Raw genomic sequence first — 16,071 nt, forward strand, 5'->3', positions numbered from 1 at the left:
AATTACAAAATACCCCCATGGGAAATAATGTTAAATGAAAATAATGTAATCTGATTTTTTTAATGTATACATATGATTTCTTAAAAAATATTAAAGTAAAACATAGTATTTGAATTAAACATATTTTGATAAGTTTTAAAAATTTGAAAACAAAACATCTGTACCAAAATCTCTGCATGGTAAGGTAACAATTTTAAACGTTTGTTAAACTTTAAAATGAGAACAAATATTTCTGTAAAATATAAAATTAAATGAATTATATGTATTTATTTTAAATTTGGTACAGCCTAAAACAAATGGCACAACACTATTAACTTAATTTTGAATAGGATATTTATTTAATTTAAATTAAAACAGGTTTGCACAATATTTTAACTACATAATAAATATGTTTTCCTTTTATATAATTTGTAAACATTAAATTACATATATTTATATTTTGAAATAGTTGAAATTATTTAGTTTAACATTATTTCCTATGGAGTTCTATTTTATGTCCCTACCTCCATTATTTTTTATGGGACGGTATGCAGTACCAGTGGTTGTCCATGTAAGATGCGGGACTTGCTGGATTGGGTCCTTTTTGACTGTAGTAACTTTAAAAGTGGCGTTTGTAAATAGCAACGGGCTTACTCTTTTGTGGATAGTTGTAAGTCCTTTCCTAAACCCCTCCTTACTCCTCCCTTTACCATTCCCCTTTATTTATAAGTATTCACCTTTTTCCAGCCTCTCCCCCATCCCTCCCACTTTTAGTACAAAGACATATACCTACATGGGCGGAGACTCCGCAGTCAGGGCAAAGATCTCCATAGAGAAAATGATAGGAGAGGAAGAGGCGGAATCTCTGCACATAGGTCTGTGAATAACATTATAGGGCCGATTCGGATCTGGGTCGGAAAGCACTCCGACCGAGTCGGATCCGGAGTGTTTTCCGACCGAGCCGGACCCCTACAGTCCGACCGAGTGAGTACGATGCGTATGTATGCTGTCGGACTCGGTTCGGTCGGACTCCCATAGAAGTCAATGGGAGCCAGTTGTACGACGTGTACATGCGCTCCCATTGACTGAATGGGTACGTCTCGAACAAGTTAGCCCCCTACAGTGGGTACGCTTCGGTGCCATCCGCACCGTACATGCCTGTGTTGCGCAGACCCATAGGTCTCCCCCTGTGTGCGAGTCGTACGGCTGCGGGTGTTGGGGGGTCCAACGCGGACCCCCGAAGTCCGACTCCGGGAGCTTTTGCGAGCCAGACACTCTGGCTTGCACAGGCTGTCTGACACGTGCATCGTACTGGCTCGGTCATGAATCGCATCCATTGCATGCCACGATTAGCTTATGATCGAGACGTACGGAGCGGTTCGGACCCGGAAACGACTCGGTCGGTGAATTTCATGTAGCTCGCATCGTACTGGCTCGCTCGTACAGCTGTACGAGTCGGCCGGAAAACACGCGTACGGCTCGTAGTTTTTCCAGCCGGATCGCGTTCGGTGCCCTTTCGACCCGGATCGGAATCGGCCCCTATGTAGTATGTTGTAGGACTATTATAGTACTACTAAACATACTGCCAAAGGAAGTTTGTGAATTTGCCCCTGACTATGTCAGTTACACCGCCATGGCTGTACAATGCAATAGCAAATGAGAACACCAAGGGTCCTGAGGCGTAATCTTGGAAAAAATATTGCTCCAATTAATGACTCTTACAGGCTTTTACAACAGTCGTATTGCACAGTACCTAGCTGGCTGTGCAACAGATAGCTCCAAAGCTTTACATTGTTGAAAATATTCATGCAAATATATCAGAACATAGGGCAAGGATGTAAGACATGTCTTGGGAATCAGCAGGTTATTGCATAACGTAACATAAAATGCCTTGCTTTCTAGTTCATTCACAGTTTAGGGACATCTGTAAACGCCATAAACAATGTGCTAACTTTTGTTCATTCGGGATCAGAGCAATCATGGCTCATACCCCCTAAGCCACCATTAGTGAGAATAGTGTGAGCCGTACGTTTGAGGCTCGCAATAGCTGGGGAAGGGTGCAGCAGACAGGACAATGTTACTTCAGCGGTGTTGTGCTCGTGGGCTCACATGATGACTCTTGTAGTCAACGCTTCACTTTCTGTAATATCGTTGACTGTCATGGGCACAGTGTTTAGTTTTACTTTATTTATTTTATTTTGCTGAGGTATAATATTCGTGTCTGCCGGGTTTGGGACTTGACATCTTTCTAAGATGTACGCTCTGTTAAAAGCCAGAAAGACCTTTCTGAAAATGCAATGACGTTTGATCTATGTGACTCCTAGTAGTTCTAGATAGAATACATATGCTGTCAATCTCCTTGCTAGTCCTAGAGGTTTTGTTGACAAGTCAAAGAAGCCCAAGTATGCCCAACTCTCTCACACACACATTCTGCCAGTGACCTTACACAACATACTCAATGCACCCTTGGCTACCCCTTGAAAAGCCCCTTTTGCAGCTGCATTGACCTATTTTCTGTTGGCATATCTGCGCTCTCAACCTTAACTGAACATGAGTTATGATGACTTGTTTTTGTGAATTTCCTTGGCACAGCGACGTCAGTGGCCTTCTATGAGATAGGTTGGGCAGATCTGCGTGATCAATGGGACACATCTTTTCTTCTATTAAAGGATAAACGCTTCAGAAGTGGTATTTGTTGTTATCTGAAGCTCTTCACTGAATGTTACAAAATAAAAAATAACATGTAGGCACAGCCTGCTTTTGGCACGGGCGAGCTGGGCCCACGCCCGGGGTGCCTAAATTTAGAAGGGCGCACGAAGCTGGCCTCACCAGCTGCTTTGAATAAAGTTTTTCCAGGCCGCCTGGCAGCTCATCTTCTCCAGAAAGGCCATAAAATCAAATTGTTTTGTTTACTGTCCCTAGCCTCCATCCGTTTCCCTTTCTCCTACTCCCTTTCTCTCCCTCCCAGGGGCTCCCACTTCCAGTTATTAACTGTAGAGGTGATTCAGATGAGGAGACAAGAGGGGTTTCTTGTGCCACGTTTTTAATTTTCACCTAGAAGGTAGTAGTAAGTAGGAGACGTAGCACTGGACTGCCGGTAGGACACTGCAGGAAAAGTCAGGGCGCTGGCGCGTTTGCAAAATGCTTACTTAGACTCTCTCGGCAATCGGGAAACCCATGCAATTCTTCCAAGAATTAAGTCTGGTACAGAGGAGATTAGGAAGTCAGACAACGGACGTTATGGGTAGCCAACTAATCGAGTACGTCTTATGTTTTGATCTCTGTTCATATCTTTATCTATAAATTTCATATCTGAAAGGAAATTACGACTTTTATGTATTTGTATGTATTCTCTGATGGTGAGGGGGAGAGGGGGAGGTGAGCTTCAGATTTCCCGACAATCAGACTGGCATCTAATATTTCAATACATTTAGGTAGGAGTACTTAGAGAGAAAACACAATATTTTTAAAACTTTCAAAACAGAGAGGGAGAGAGTGTGTGTGCGTTTTTGTCTCTGTGTATGTAAACATCCCTGGTGAAATTCGACTGACATCTCACTATACCCGACTGAGAGCACATGTACCCAACTATTTATCAGAAAATACATTTATGGGGGGGGGGGGGGGGGGGGACGTATGTTGCACCGCCCGGAACGCCTCTGCGAGCATCACTCTAGGTATGAAGAGTTTAACACTAAAGTGTGACCTTCGCTTTTTGCTAGTTATTTGCTAGAAGTAATAGTAGTTGGTTTCATTTTTGGTGTCTGTATTTAGATGAAGTTGACTGTTGTTTGAGGCGAGGGTTGTTAATGCTTTCATGGCTTCACATTATTATTGCATTGGAATCGTGATGTAAGTCTCTTTGACGGGACATTTCACCACTTAAATGACTACACATTCACCATTTCGGCCATTCACTCTGTTTTGAAAAATACAATTTAGAGCAGTATCTCCCCACTACAGAGTCACAGGTGTGGCAACAACAGCCCAAACAAACAGCTAAATGTAACTCATTTTTTGGTAGAAGTGCTTCCCATGGTTTTGAACTAGGGAGGATAGGCAGTGTATTGAAAATCAGACTGGCAGTTCACATGGCAACCCCCACCACAGAGGTTTACTAGTTAAATGGCATACAGCATTGCCAGGGTTAAATGAGCCCCTCGGAGTTCTGGGCCCTGGTACTACTGCACCTGCCTCATGAACGGTAGATACACCCCTGCTCCAGACATCCTCAAAGGAGGTTATCTCTCTAGGCAGGCTCACCAGGAGTCACAGGCAACATCTCCTATGGGATTGCTGGTACACACAATTATAGAGGCTTCCTGAGAGTTGCTTCATAGGTCAGGCTGCCATGTGCACAGAAACTGAGACTTCCCACATATGTCCAGATGCGCCTCACAGATGGCCATCTCAGCAGCCAGTGGAAGGAATCTGCTTCTGGTGCCTGCAAGTCTGTGCTCCACTAGGATTGCTGCTGATGCGGACTCGTGCCATGCAGTGGCGTAACGAAACTTGAGGAGACCCTCCTACAAAGTGCAAGAAGGGCCCACTCAGGAGCTCTCAGGCCAGTGTACTGTGCCGAGGGGGCCCCAGGAGCTCGAAGGCCGCCCGCACTGCTGGGACTGCGGGTTCCTTTGTTACGCCACTGGTGCCATGGACTTCACGCTCAGCACTCCCTTGGTCCTCCGCGTACCCTTCCGTCTTCCACTGCTGCCTCCTCTCATTCCATTGGCTAGGCCATTTATACACAGCACATCTTGATCATCTGACTGATGCTCCTGAAAGGGTATTTACAAGGTTTAACTTTCAACTTACCATCCTGCCTCAAGAAGGTGCGCCCACTTATCGACGCCTCGAGGACCAGTCAGCATCAGGAAGGGTGGCAGGCTACGCCCAAAGCCTTTGATTGTGTTTATGTGTTACCTGTCACTACATCCTCCCCGTCTGGGCCCTCTCATTCCTGAAGAAGATTGAATGTCACTCTGCAGCTTTGTCCAAACAAGGGATACTCTTGGGCATTTCATGAGACGAAAAACACTAAACAACCACGATCTTTCATTTCAAAGGGAAGCATAAAGCCTGATAAATACTTTACTTGTAAGTGGGGGGCAGTGTGGAGTCCTGTGGAAGCTCAAAACCAAAGGTGTCTCAGACATTCTTCCCAGTGTCTTCTAGGATGCAGCAAACTAAATCTCAAACCATCTGTAGGAGACACAGCCTGTCAACTTGTCGTAGGAGTTGCAAAACATTCTTTGTGGATCCATATTCACGGCTAATGCCAGTGACAGCCTTATCATAGGGAGCAGGTGTCGCATAATTGAATAGGCGAGTCATACACTACTTTGTGAACCCCTGAGTACAATGGAACAGTCCAAATGCTGAAAGTATAGGAATCCTCTTATATACTCATGCTGAGTTATTTATGTTCCCATGCTTTGTTGGATGGAGCAGCATGCCCGGGACAATGATGAAGCTCAGTATAGCCTAATGCAGGGTACCCAACAAAAGCATGCCTACCTCATTATCTGTATGGAGAGAATCTATATGGGTTTAAGTTACATAGGGTTGGCTAGAGGTGGAGGCACGTGGGACAGGAACCTCAGCAGTATGTTCCACAAAAGGAGTAGATCTGGGAAGGCTTGACCAGGTTGATGGAAGTTGTTGCATGCTCATGCTACCAGTCTAGAAATGATTGTTTTATTGGTATTCCCTTTTGTGTGTGATGATTTAGATCAGGAGGGTGGATCCTAGTGTTTCATTTTCATCTTCAGCCTGCGCACTAGCTTGATGGGCACCAAGAATAGAGGCTTTGGCATGTGAGGCGCAGAATGTGGCAGCAGGATTTTTCTTCTTTTGGGATGCAGTTTGAGCTCAGCAATGTGGTTTGGATCATGACAAAAGATTTCATTGTTTCATCGTACAACATCTCATACCATTCCTTTTGTCTTTCTCATTCCAGAACACTATAATTATGCATCTGCGAATGTCTGTGCTGGCCTGCCTCTTGGTGTGGCGATTTCTTCATTATCAACTCCATGCCATGGCCTTCAGTCATCCAATCCAGTCATTTCAATAGACCCATCTGCAAGTCATCCTTCTGGGTATGGGGAACATACTAGCAACAGCAACTCTGGATACTACCTGACTCCCACCATCAGGCCCAATGGACCTCCTGCCTTAGAAAGCCCCCGAATTGAAATAACATCGTACTTGGGAATGCATTCCAATAACAATCAGTTTTTTCACAATACTGAGGTTGAGGAGGCTATCCCAAACAATAAACGCACGCCATCCACGGCCACTTTGAACTTGCCGAATGCAGAGTCATACAGAGACCCTACTTGCTTGAGTCCGGCAAGCAGTTTGTCTTCTAGAAGCTGCAATTCAGAAGCTTCCTCTTTTGAATCCAACTACTCATTTCCTTACACCTCACCCCAGACATCACCCTGGCAGTCGCCATGCGTCTCTCCCAAGACCACCGATCCAGAAGAGGGCTATCAGCGAGGCATGGTGGCCTGCACCATCTTGGGCTCACCGAGGCATTCTCCAAATACGTCTCCAAGAACGAGCGTCACTGAGGAAAACTGGCTTACAGCCCATAACTCTCGCCCATCATCTCCATGCAACAAGCGGAAGTATAGCCTCAATGGGAGGCAAGCCTCATACTCACCGCACCACTCTCCCACCCCCTCTCCTCAAAATTCCCCTAGGGTAAGCGTCACTGACGAGACGTGGCTGGGTAATACTAACCAGTACACTAGCTCAGCCATTGTTGCAGCTATAAATGCCCTGACGACTGACGGCACAATAGACATGAATGATGGGATTCCTATCAAGACCCGTAAGACAACCATAGACCACACGCCGTCAATGGCACTGAAGCTGGAACCTTTGGGTGACGATCATGGGACCATATCGCCAACAGCCGACTTGTCTCCAGAAGAATATGCCAACTTCCAGCACATACGGAAAGGAAATCTCTGTGATCAGTATCTCTCTGTGCCACAGCATCCATACCAGTGGGCCAAGCCAAAGAATATCTCTCCCACATCTTATATGAGGTAAGTCTTTCAACGAGTAAATCACTTTGGCTCCCTACTGTCAATATTCCAGTCTGTCATAGTTTAACCACAAATATCTTGACGTACCACTGACTGTCTTCCTCTTTTATCTTTACCTTCTGTCTGCACTAAGAAGTGAATTTTGCATCGTGGGATGATTGTTAGGAAGCCCCTGGTGGAAGGTTTGTGTTTTCTAGGGTTGTGCAGTGGTACAGAACAGCAGCAACCTAAGGTATCTCAGGAACTAAACAACAATTATACTCCGACCCAGGGTGAAACTGACAGTGAAGAATTCGTAACAGTCCCTGCCTGACATCTCTACGTGCCACTGCTTGTCCTTGTAGTAGAGTCTCCAGAGGCCTGTCTGCCTACTGTGCCCATCAACGTAGATTTAAGCTCCTTAAAGATACCTTTAGATGAGGAAGATATTTGCAGGGTCAGATAGGTTACTCCTCAGTGGGCCGGATTTATTGAAATGGTACATTCTGGAATATTTTTCTTTTGCCCAGGATAGACTAAACCAAAAATTAAACACCATCTGATTTTAAATGTTGTTTCCAATCTGGAAATGGCAAACTCTTTTATCGAAACTCGTCCACAATCTCCACCTAGAAACATTTTTATATGTATATGAAAACTCCCTATAAGAAAACTGTCTTGAAAGGGACTCTAGGTGGAAACAGCCTATACTTAACTAGAGACAAAGGGCTACACGTTACTTGTTCCATGTGGGGGTCTGAAATTAAAATTAAATTTTCATTTGAATATTGTGCTTGGAAAAAGTGTTTCCTGATCATTTTTTTTGCTACTCACCTGTTTTTCAATTAATTAATTAATTTTTTAATTGAAGAATTGAAAACTTAGAGAAGACCATGACACTAGCACTATATGCTGTTAACTACTGTAAGATCTTTAAACGAGAAAAAGTGGAGTTGACCAAAAAATAGATATTTAGAGTTGAAATGGATGTTACCTAAATATCAATCGAATTAAATAAAAGTTGCAAACAAGTGAAATGTATTAAAACAATGTTGCTTCTTGGGCAGACTAGGAACCTTAAAAAAATACAAATTGACTAGAACAGTGAACAATAGCAAAAGGTATAAGACCAAACAGGCATAAAATGCCGGAAATAGTCCCAGATGTTCTCAGATACATGCGTTTTGTTCTTAATTAGGAAGGATACACGTTCTAGAGTAGCAAGATTGGGCATTTCATTTGTTGTTATTTTAATCCAATATTGATACTCTGATAGAATTTAGAGCATACTCCCAATCCACTGTAGTTAAGCTGGAGACTGGGGGAGTGCCTCGAAATGTACCACATTCAAAGATTTCTTTGTGTACTACTGTACAGTTTTGTGATTTTACAAAGTGCACACATCTATGTAAATTGCAAGCATACATCTACAATGTGTATATCTATGAATGTATTTGTGAGTTGGGCTGGAGTTTTTAATGGTTTACGAAAAAGTGCATGAAATGAGATTATGTGTATCTTAACAGGTAACTATTCTATACATGTGACCAGCTGCCGAAAAATGTTTTCAAAATGTATGTTTGAGAAAGTATGGGAAATTCCTGTTCTTAGTATCTTGACTTTTAGTTTCTCTGAAGGGTGGGAACCTTAAAGGATTTCAAGCACATGTTTAGTTGAAGCCTCAAGTGTGTGGATGCCAAGTGCCACTTATACAAGCTGTGATCACATTGCTGTACACCAACCAGAATGCATGCTGCAGAATCAAGCAACAGCTTTTGAAAGAGCTTGAGTGGACTGTGGGAACACAGTAAATAAACAACGTTTTTTACCGTTGTGTTGTGAAAAGCTGCTCCTGCCACAAAATTAGGGAATCACAAAAATGGGTGCCCTGGCTGTGAAGGCAGTACCACAACCGTGATAGCAGCAGCCAGGCTGTCAAATATTTACAAGTCTGCTGTCTTTGCTGACATTTTTTCCACTTAAAATGAGCCATTTCAATGGAATAACAATTTGGAAAGTCATATTCGCTGTCACTCATGTTACTTGTGAAGATTGACTCCAAAGTGGGAATCTGTTTCAAGGAATAACATAACTACTATCATTCATGAGTTTTCTTCGTTTGGTCCTGGCTGTTTAACTTGGGGCTCAAGTTGGAAAGAGTGCGGGTGGAAATGGCATTGGTAGAGAGGCATCTTTAGTCGGGTTGACGCCCTTTCCATTGGCGTAAGGCCTGCCAACAGGATGTTCCCGATGATGGCGCCAGCAGCAGCTTTGCCGCCAGGACTGTCGCATTCAACAACAGTTAAAGTGAGGCAGGGAAAGGCAGATGTGGGTGGTGTGGACATCTCTGCTTTTATGGCAGATGCCACCCATTTCTAAATGGTGGCCTTAGATTCTACGTTTGGCGCATCCTGAGTCATTAAAAGATAGAGCTTTCACTGAGCTTCGTGCACAAGACAAAACCATGCTTTGTTTGTTTTGTTGACATTTTTTGAAGATAGACATTATCTTTTAGAAGAAGGTACATTTTGATTTTAATATACTGAAGAAGTCAATTTCTAAATATGCACAACTATCCTGTGCAGTTTATGCTGTGATTCTTTAAACATTACCCACAAACTATGAAAATAAGCCGGAGGGATTTTAAGGGCCACATCATCACCCGTGTTTGCCTATTTATCTTACCTTTCTGTCTGCTGGCAGTGTGAATTTCCAGATGAAAGAAGGAATCTGGTAAGGAGGCCCCAAAGGGATAAAAGGTCCCCTTTCAAGATGTATTGCTCAGTGCAACGTAGAGGCATCATTAAACAGTATATCCTCATGCACCTCTGCAGTATACACCAGACATTTGGAACAGAAAACACAACAAGCATTGGCATAGCCAATAGGTCTCGCTTTTGGGACCTTATAAGTATTTAGCCATGCAACAGTTGCATAACTAAATACTTATAAAGTCCCAAAAGTGAGACCTATTGGCTATACCAAGCTGCCGTGCGGCCGCGAAAGTGAAAGTAATCACGGTAAAGCGCGGCGCCCGCGCCCGCGCACATGCACTGTAGCTCTAGGCTGGCCTGGTAGCACTTTTTGGAGCCCTCTCAATAAGTCTCGCCAGACCAGCGCATGTGCTGGGTCAGGCGAGACCTAAAAACCATGTCCCCTGTAATAACCGCACTGACCACAGTTACTTCAACGCCTCGTCAGGGGTAGTAAGCGCTATATAAATACATTACTTTCTGCATAATGAAGTGCAAAATTCATCATAGAATGCAGAGCTGAAAATCGCCCAGTTTACCAGGATCAGAGAATCTCCTAAGAAGTGCACCCAAAAAAAGAATGCTGGCATGAGTACAGGAAACAATATCCAGTCTTGTCACTGACAGGCATTGTTGTAAATTGTGATAATTACATCCTGCTCCCTGCAACTTGTCCAATACAGATTATGTTGTTACAATCAGTTATCACAATGTGACAATACTTTAAGGGAAAGTAAATATGATCAGAACATTGTGTGCTATCCCATTCACTTTTTTCTAGTCTAAGAGACATTGTTTGGGCTAACTCAAAGGTTAGCGCAAACGATTGTGTTTATGTTTCATTTATTTATTGAATGAAATCACAAATATTGAGTGTAACAATTCAGCCGGCCCTAAGATACCTCCAACAATGTTTATTTCTCATAATGCAAACCGCTCTGTTTTACAAGCTGTCAATGTGGCATATAACGCTGCATTTCTTGCATCACAAACTAACAATGTAACCTTCCGTGCCTTGCATCACAAGCTAGCAATATAACGCTGCATTTCTTGCATCACAAAGTAACAATGTAACCTTCCGTGCCTTGCATCACAAGCTAGTAATATAACGCTGCATTTCTTGCATCACAAACTAACAATGTAACCTTCCGTGCCTTGCATCACAAGCTAGCAATATAACGCTGCATTTCTTGCATCAAAAAGTAACAATGTAACCTTCCATGCCTTGCATCACAAGCTAGCAATATAATGCTGCATTTCCTGCATCACAAAGTAACAATGTAACGTTCCTTGCCTTGCATCACAAGCTAGCAATATAACGCTGCATTTCTTGCATCAAAAAGTAACAATGTAACCTTCCATGCCTTGCATCACAAGCTAGCAATATAACGCTGCATTTCTTGCATCACAAACTAACAATGTAACCTTCCGTGCCTTGCATCACAAGCTAGCAATATAACGCTGCATTTCTTGCATCACAAAGTAACAATGTAACCTTCCATGCCTTGCATCACAAGCTAGCAATATAATGCTGCATTTCCTGCATCACAAAGTAACAATGTAACCTTCCTTGCCTTGCATCACAAGCTAGCAATATAACGCTGCATTTCTTGCATCAAAAAGTAACAATGTAACCTTCCATGCCTTGCATCACAAGCTAGCAATATAACGCTGCATTTCTTGCATCGCAAACTAACAATGTAACCTTCCGTGCCTTGCATCACAAGCTAGCAATATAACGCTGCATTTCTTGCATCACAAAGTAACAATGTAACCTTCCTTGCCTTGCATCACAAGCTAGCAATATAACGCTGCATTTCTTGCATCACAAAGTAACAATGTAACCTTCCGTGCCTTGCATCACAAGCTAGCAATATAACGCTGCATTTCTTGCATCACAAAGTAACAATGTAACCTTCCTTGCCTTGCATCACAAGCTAGCAATATAACGCTGCATTTCTTGCATCACAAAGTAACAATGTAACCTTCCGTGCCTTGCATCACAAGCTAGCAATATAACGCTGCATTTCTTGCATCACAAAGTAACAATGTAACCTTCCGTGCCTTGCATCACAAGCTAGTAATATAACGCTGCATTTCTTGCATCACAAAGTAACAATGTAACCTTCCGTGCCTTGCATCACAAGCTAGCAATATAACGCTGCATTTCCTGCATCACAAAGTAACAATGTAACCTTCCGTGCCTTGCATCACAAGCTAGCAATATAACGCTGCATTTCTTGCATCACAAAGTAACACTGTAATCTTCCGTGCCTTGCATCACAAGCTAGCAATATAACGCTGCATTTCTTGCATCACATAGTAACAATGTAACCTTCCGTGCCTTGCATCACAAGCTAGCAATATAACGCTGCATTTCTTGCATCACAAAGTAACACTGTACCCTTCCGTGCCTTGCATCACAAGCTAGCAATATAACGCTGCATTTCTTGCATCACAAAGTAACAATGTAACCTTCCGTGCCTTGCATCACAAGCTAGCAATATAACGCTGCATTTCTTGCATCACAAAGTAACAATGTAACCTTACTTGCCTTGCATTACAAGCTAGCAATATAACGCTGCATTTCTTGCATCACAAAGTAACAATGTAACCTTCCGTGCCTTGCATCACAAGCTAGCAATATAACGCTGCATTTCTTGCATCACAAAGTAACAATGTTACCTTTGGTGCCTTCCTTCACAATCTTGACAGAAGCAATGCTTCATAGTGGGCACATTTAGCAACAATTCATTCAGTTGCTGGGTAATGGTAAAAACCAGTACGCGCTAAATGCAATGTAAATGATATTTATAAAGGTAGTTTAGCGAAACATTATTATTTTTTAATCTACAGGTACAGATAAAAAAGATGTTTTATTCTCAAAAGTGGTCACGTAGTGCGCAAGTAACTAAGAAACGGATGTACGAAGCCATTTGGCATTTCTGAACGAACCAATTTGCTATTTCGAGTCGTTAAGAAATGCTAAATGGGCTTTTCATATTTACAAATCCCTTTAAAAGGGTGCGAATTGCGATTTCTACCCAGTAGAAATCACAATTTGCCATCTCCTAAATAGGAAATCGCTACAAGAATTATCAATTGGCTGTTCATATGCACATGTTCAAAGCATTTCCTTAATGTGAATTGTGCATTTAGGAAATGCAATAACCATCGACTTCAAGTCGTTAGTAACCATGTGCAATTTAACAAAAGCACCCAAAGATGCATTTTTCAAAGTGCGATAGTGTGCACGCATGCCGCTAGGGCATATGTGTGCTCTACATGTGCACCACTATGTTTGGGGTGCATCACTGGGGCCTTATGCCCATAGCCATCTTTGGTTCAGCATTTCCAAAACAGAAAATCGCTATTTGGAAATGGCAAACCGGCCCTTGGAATGAATGGCATGGGATTTCCTATTTGCGATTTCCCAATAGCGATTTCTAGTCTGTAAAGAATCGCTTTTAGGAAAACTAATATATCATACCTATAATTTAGCATTTTCTAAATAGCGATTTATAAGGAGTCGCTATTTAGGAAGTGCAAAAGTGCATTTTTGTACATCTGGCTCACAGTGAAGAATGTATATGCAAGTTTAAAACAGCCAACTTGTGGCTGAGGAAATAAAAGGGCTAGTCATAATGGAATAATTATCAGTCCAGACTCTTAGCAACAGAAAGAATGTAAATTTGCTCAATACATAATTTTTCTATTATTTAAATAATGTGTGCCTTACATGTGACCCATTTATTACTTTAATCACATTTCCTGTTTTCCACATCATTAATATTAAATTCTACTTTACTCCAATCATTTCTCATGGATTTTCTTGGTTTATTAATCAGTTGGAAAACCCTGATCATGAGATGACCACCAACAAAGACTAGACAAGGTGACTGTCTTGTGTGCCCCAACCATAGGTGTTACAACAAACAATTGATGGACGGAATGCTGACAATGCAGACATTCTCCCCCAGTCAAGAGATCTGGGTTAAATCCATCGTTCTTTTGCCCACTACACCACCCCAGTTTGGACATGGCCATATGCAAATTAGTCTTGACCCTGTGCATCATGGGAACAGTCCAGCCCGAACTGCCAAGCCATGTCTTCACTTGACCGGAATCAAGCATCCTAGGACCGGTTTCTGGCTATCAGCCGTCATCAGCCAAGATAGCTTGACTCCAGTGGCGTAGTGAGCATAGGTAGCACCAGGTGCTTTATCTTTATTCATACCCTAAAATAAATTGAGGTAGAATAGAAAAGGGAAATGCCACTTTGCCTCAGATGCTAGAACCCCTTGAATGGGGCCCAATATCAACACTGCTGTCTAAATTGTGGAAAGTTTTATGACTAGTGAATTCAGCTGCTTTTGCCAATGTACCTTTAAGTGACGTCTGACAAACACAGTGGGGTACTGTATCCATCTTCCTTTCCCTAACTTTAGATCAACATGCTGACACATGGCACAAATTAAAATGCTCTTGTTTAGTATTGTTGTGTTTTAATCACATACATTTTTGCAGTTCCTAAATCTTCCTAGATTTCTGGAGTAGTTCTGACGAAAACATGGCTGTTGAGGTTTACCTACTCCAAGTTTATATGCACAGCATTTGTTTTGTCTTTGGCCTCAGTGGGAACAGGCAGTGCTCCAGAAGACCGTTGCCTCCTCCCCCAGATCTTCCCAAGCAGGAAGCATGTTTTAAAGCAGCACATGCCCCGTTAATGGATATTGAGCACTTTAAGTACAGTTTCCCATTTGGGAATGCAAACACCCCTGTATATGCCGCCAATCAGAAGAGGTCATAAATAGAGACCTGCTTAAATAATATCCATTAGGGAGGTCTTCTTGTAACCCTCTGCAAATGGACAATTTGCAATTCAACATATTGGTATAGAGGTCACACCACAAATGGCATCCCCATTGACAAACCCATTGGTGTGCAAATTACACATCTCTGGTTTGCAAATTATAATAGGCCCTTAATATTTTTTGGTGAGATAAGACCATTTTGAATGCTCAATTGCTCGACCCCTGTTAATGCCCAGTACCGAGAAGGGATTGTGCTTCGTATATATGTGGCTGCAGCTGAGAGCTTGGTAGAACTTTGGTTCCTCAATCACAACAAATATGAGTAACATTGTGCAGATTTGGCTTGTTTATTTTGCGCTGTATGGGAATTATTCTAGGAATGTTTCCCTTCCTTCTTAAATATCCAGCTTAGACCCAGTTTATAAAAAGGGCGATAACACAGATCCAGCAAACTATCGCTTAATCGCATTATTAGATGTCGAGGCAAAAGCTTATGCAAAACATTTAGTACATAAATTAGAGGTCTGGAGTCAAGAGAGAATGTAATTCTTTTTAATCAAATGGGATTTGGACAAAATTCCAGTTCCACAGATAACATTGTTGCTCTGTCTTACTTAGCACACAGCTTTACTCTGCATGCCCGCCCTCCCCGCTTCGTATGGTTTGTAGAATACTCTGCAGCTTTCAACAGGGTGTATTGAAACATACTTTGGACTAAGCTGGCCAAATGCGGCATTTCATATATTTTTCTCAAGGCAATAATTTCTTTTTACTCTGATACATGGGTCCGCATAAAGTTAGGACAAGAAAATACAGTCACACGTCAAATGTAAACCAATTGGGGTCTAAGATAAGGCTGTGTCCTAGCCCCTGTGTTGTTAAATCTCTACATAGCTGACCTAGGCATCCCAATTTCAAAGGCAAAAACAATTCCAGCAAGGATCGGACCTTACACCCTACTGATTTTCCAATATGCAGATGACTTGGTCATTCTTGACCATACAATAATCGGCATGCAGCATGCATTACACAAGCTAAATAACTACAACTTAAGCAGTTAGCTCTTGGCCACTGTTAATAAAAAAAGCAGATGGTTTTTGGAAGGTATAAGAATTAACCTAAGCAGCATTGGAGGCTAGGTCACCTAAATATTGTATATACATCAAAATATGACTACTTGGGTGTATGGCTGATGGAAAACGGAAAATCTAATATACATGTAAAGCACATCACAGGAAAAGCTAGGGATGTAATACTTGTACTGTGCAAACTAAATAATCAATTACATAGTCCATCATCAGATGCCACATAAGAACCTTTCGAGCAAAGTTGCTTCTGGCAGTTTCTTATGGTCACAAAGCTTAACCTGGGAAGCTTCCATCCTGCTGGGTAAACTACGGTGTATTGCATAAAGCCGAAATTTCCATGTACCAAAATACACCCATCGATCCCTGTTACATCTGGAGTTTGGCCTGATGTAAGGCA

General features: G+C 42.2%; 1 protein-coding gene across 8 annotated transcripts in view; it reads left to right on the forward strand.

Annotated features, from left to right (window-relative positions):
• NFATC1 (nuclear factor of activated T cells 1) overlaps positions 1-16,071 on the forward strand; it is a 402,803-nt gene that overhangs the window by 54,084 nt on the left and 332,648 nt on the right. For all 8 annotated transcript variants that reach the window (XR_014961593.1, XM_085605934.1, XM_085605933.1 and 5 more), the window contains exon 2: positions 5,939-7,040. Coding sequence is in view for 7 of the 8 variants with exons in the window: in XM_085605934.1 (XP_085462060.1) it covers positions 5,939-7,040 (1,102 nt within the window). In the remaining variant the exon portion in view is untranslated. The remainder of the gene's footprint in view (positions 1-5,938; positions 7,041-16,071) is intronic.

Source organism: Triturus cristatus, chromosome 5_1 (genome assembly GCF_964204655.1).
Source record: "Triturus cristatus chromosome 5_1, aTriCri1.1, whole genome shotgun sequence".
NCBI classification, from domain to species: domain Eukaryota; kingdom Metazoa; phylum Chordata; class Amphibia; order Caudata; family Salamandridae; genus Triturus; species Triturus cristatus.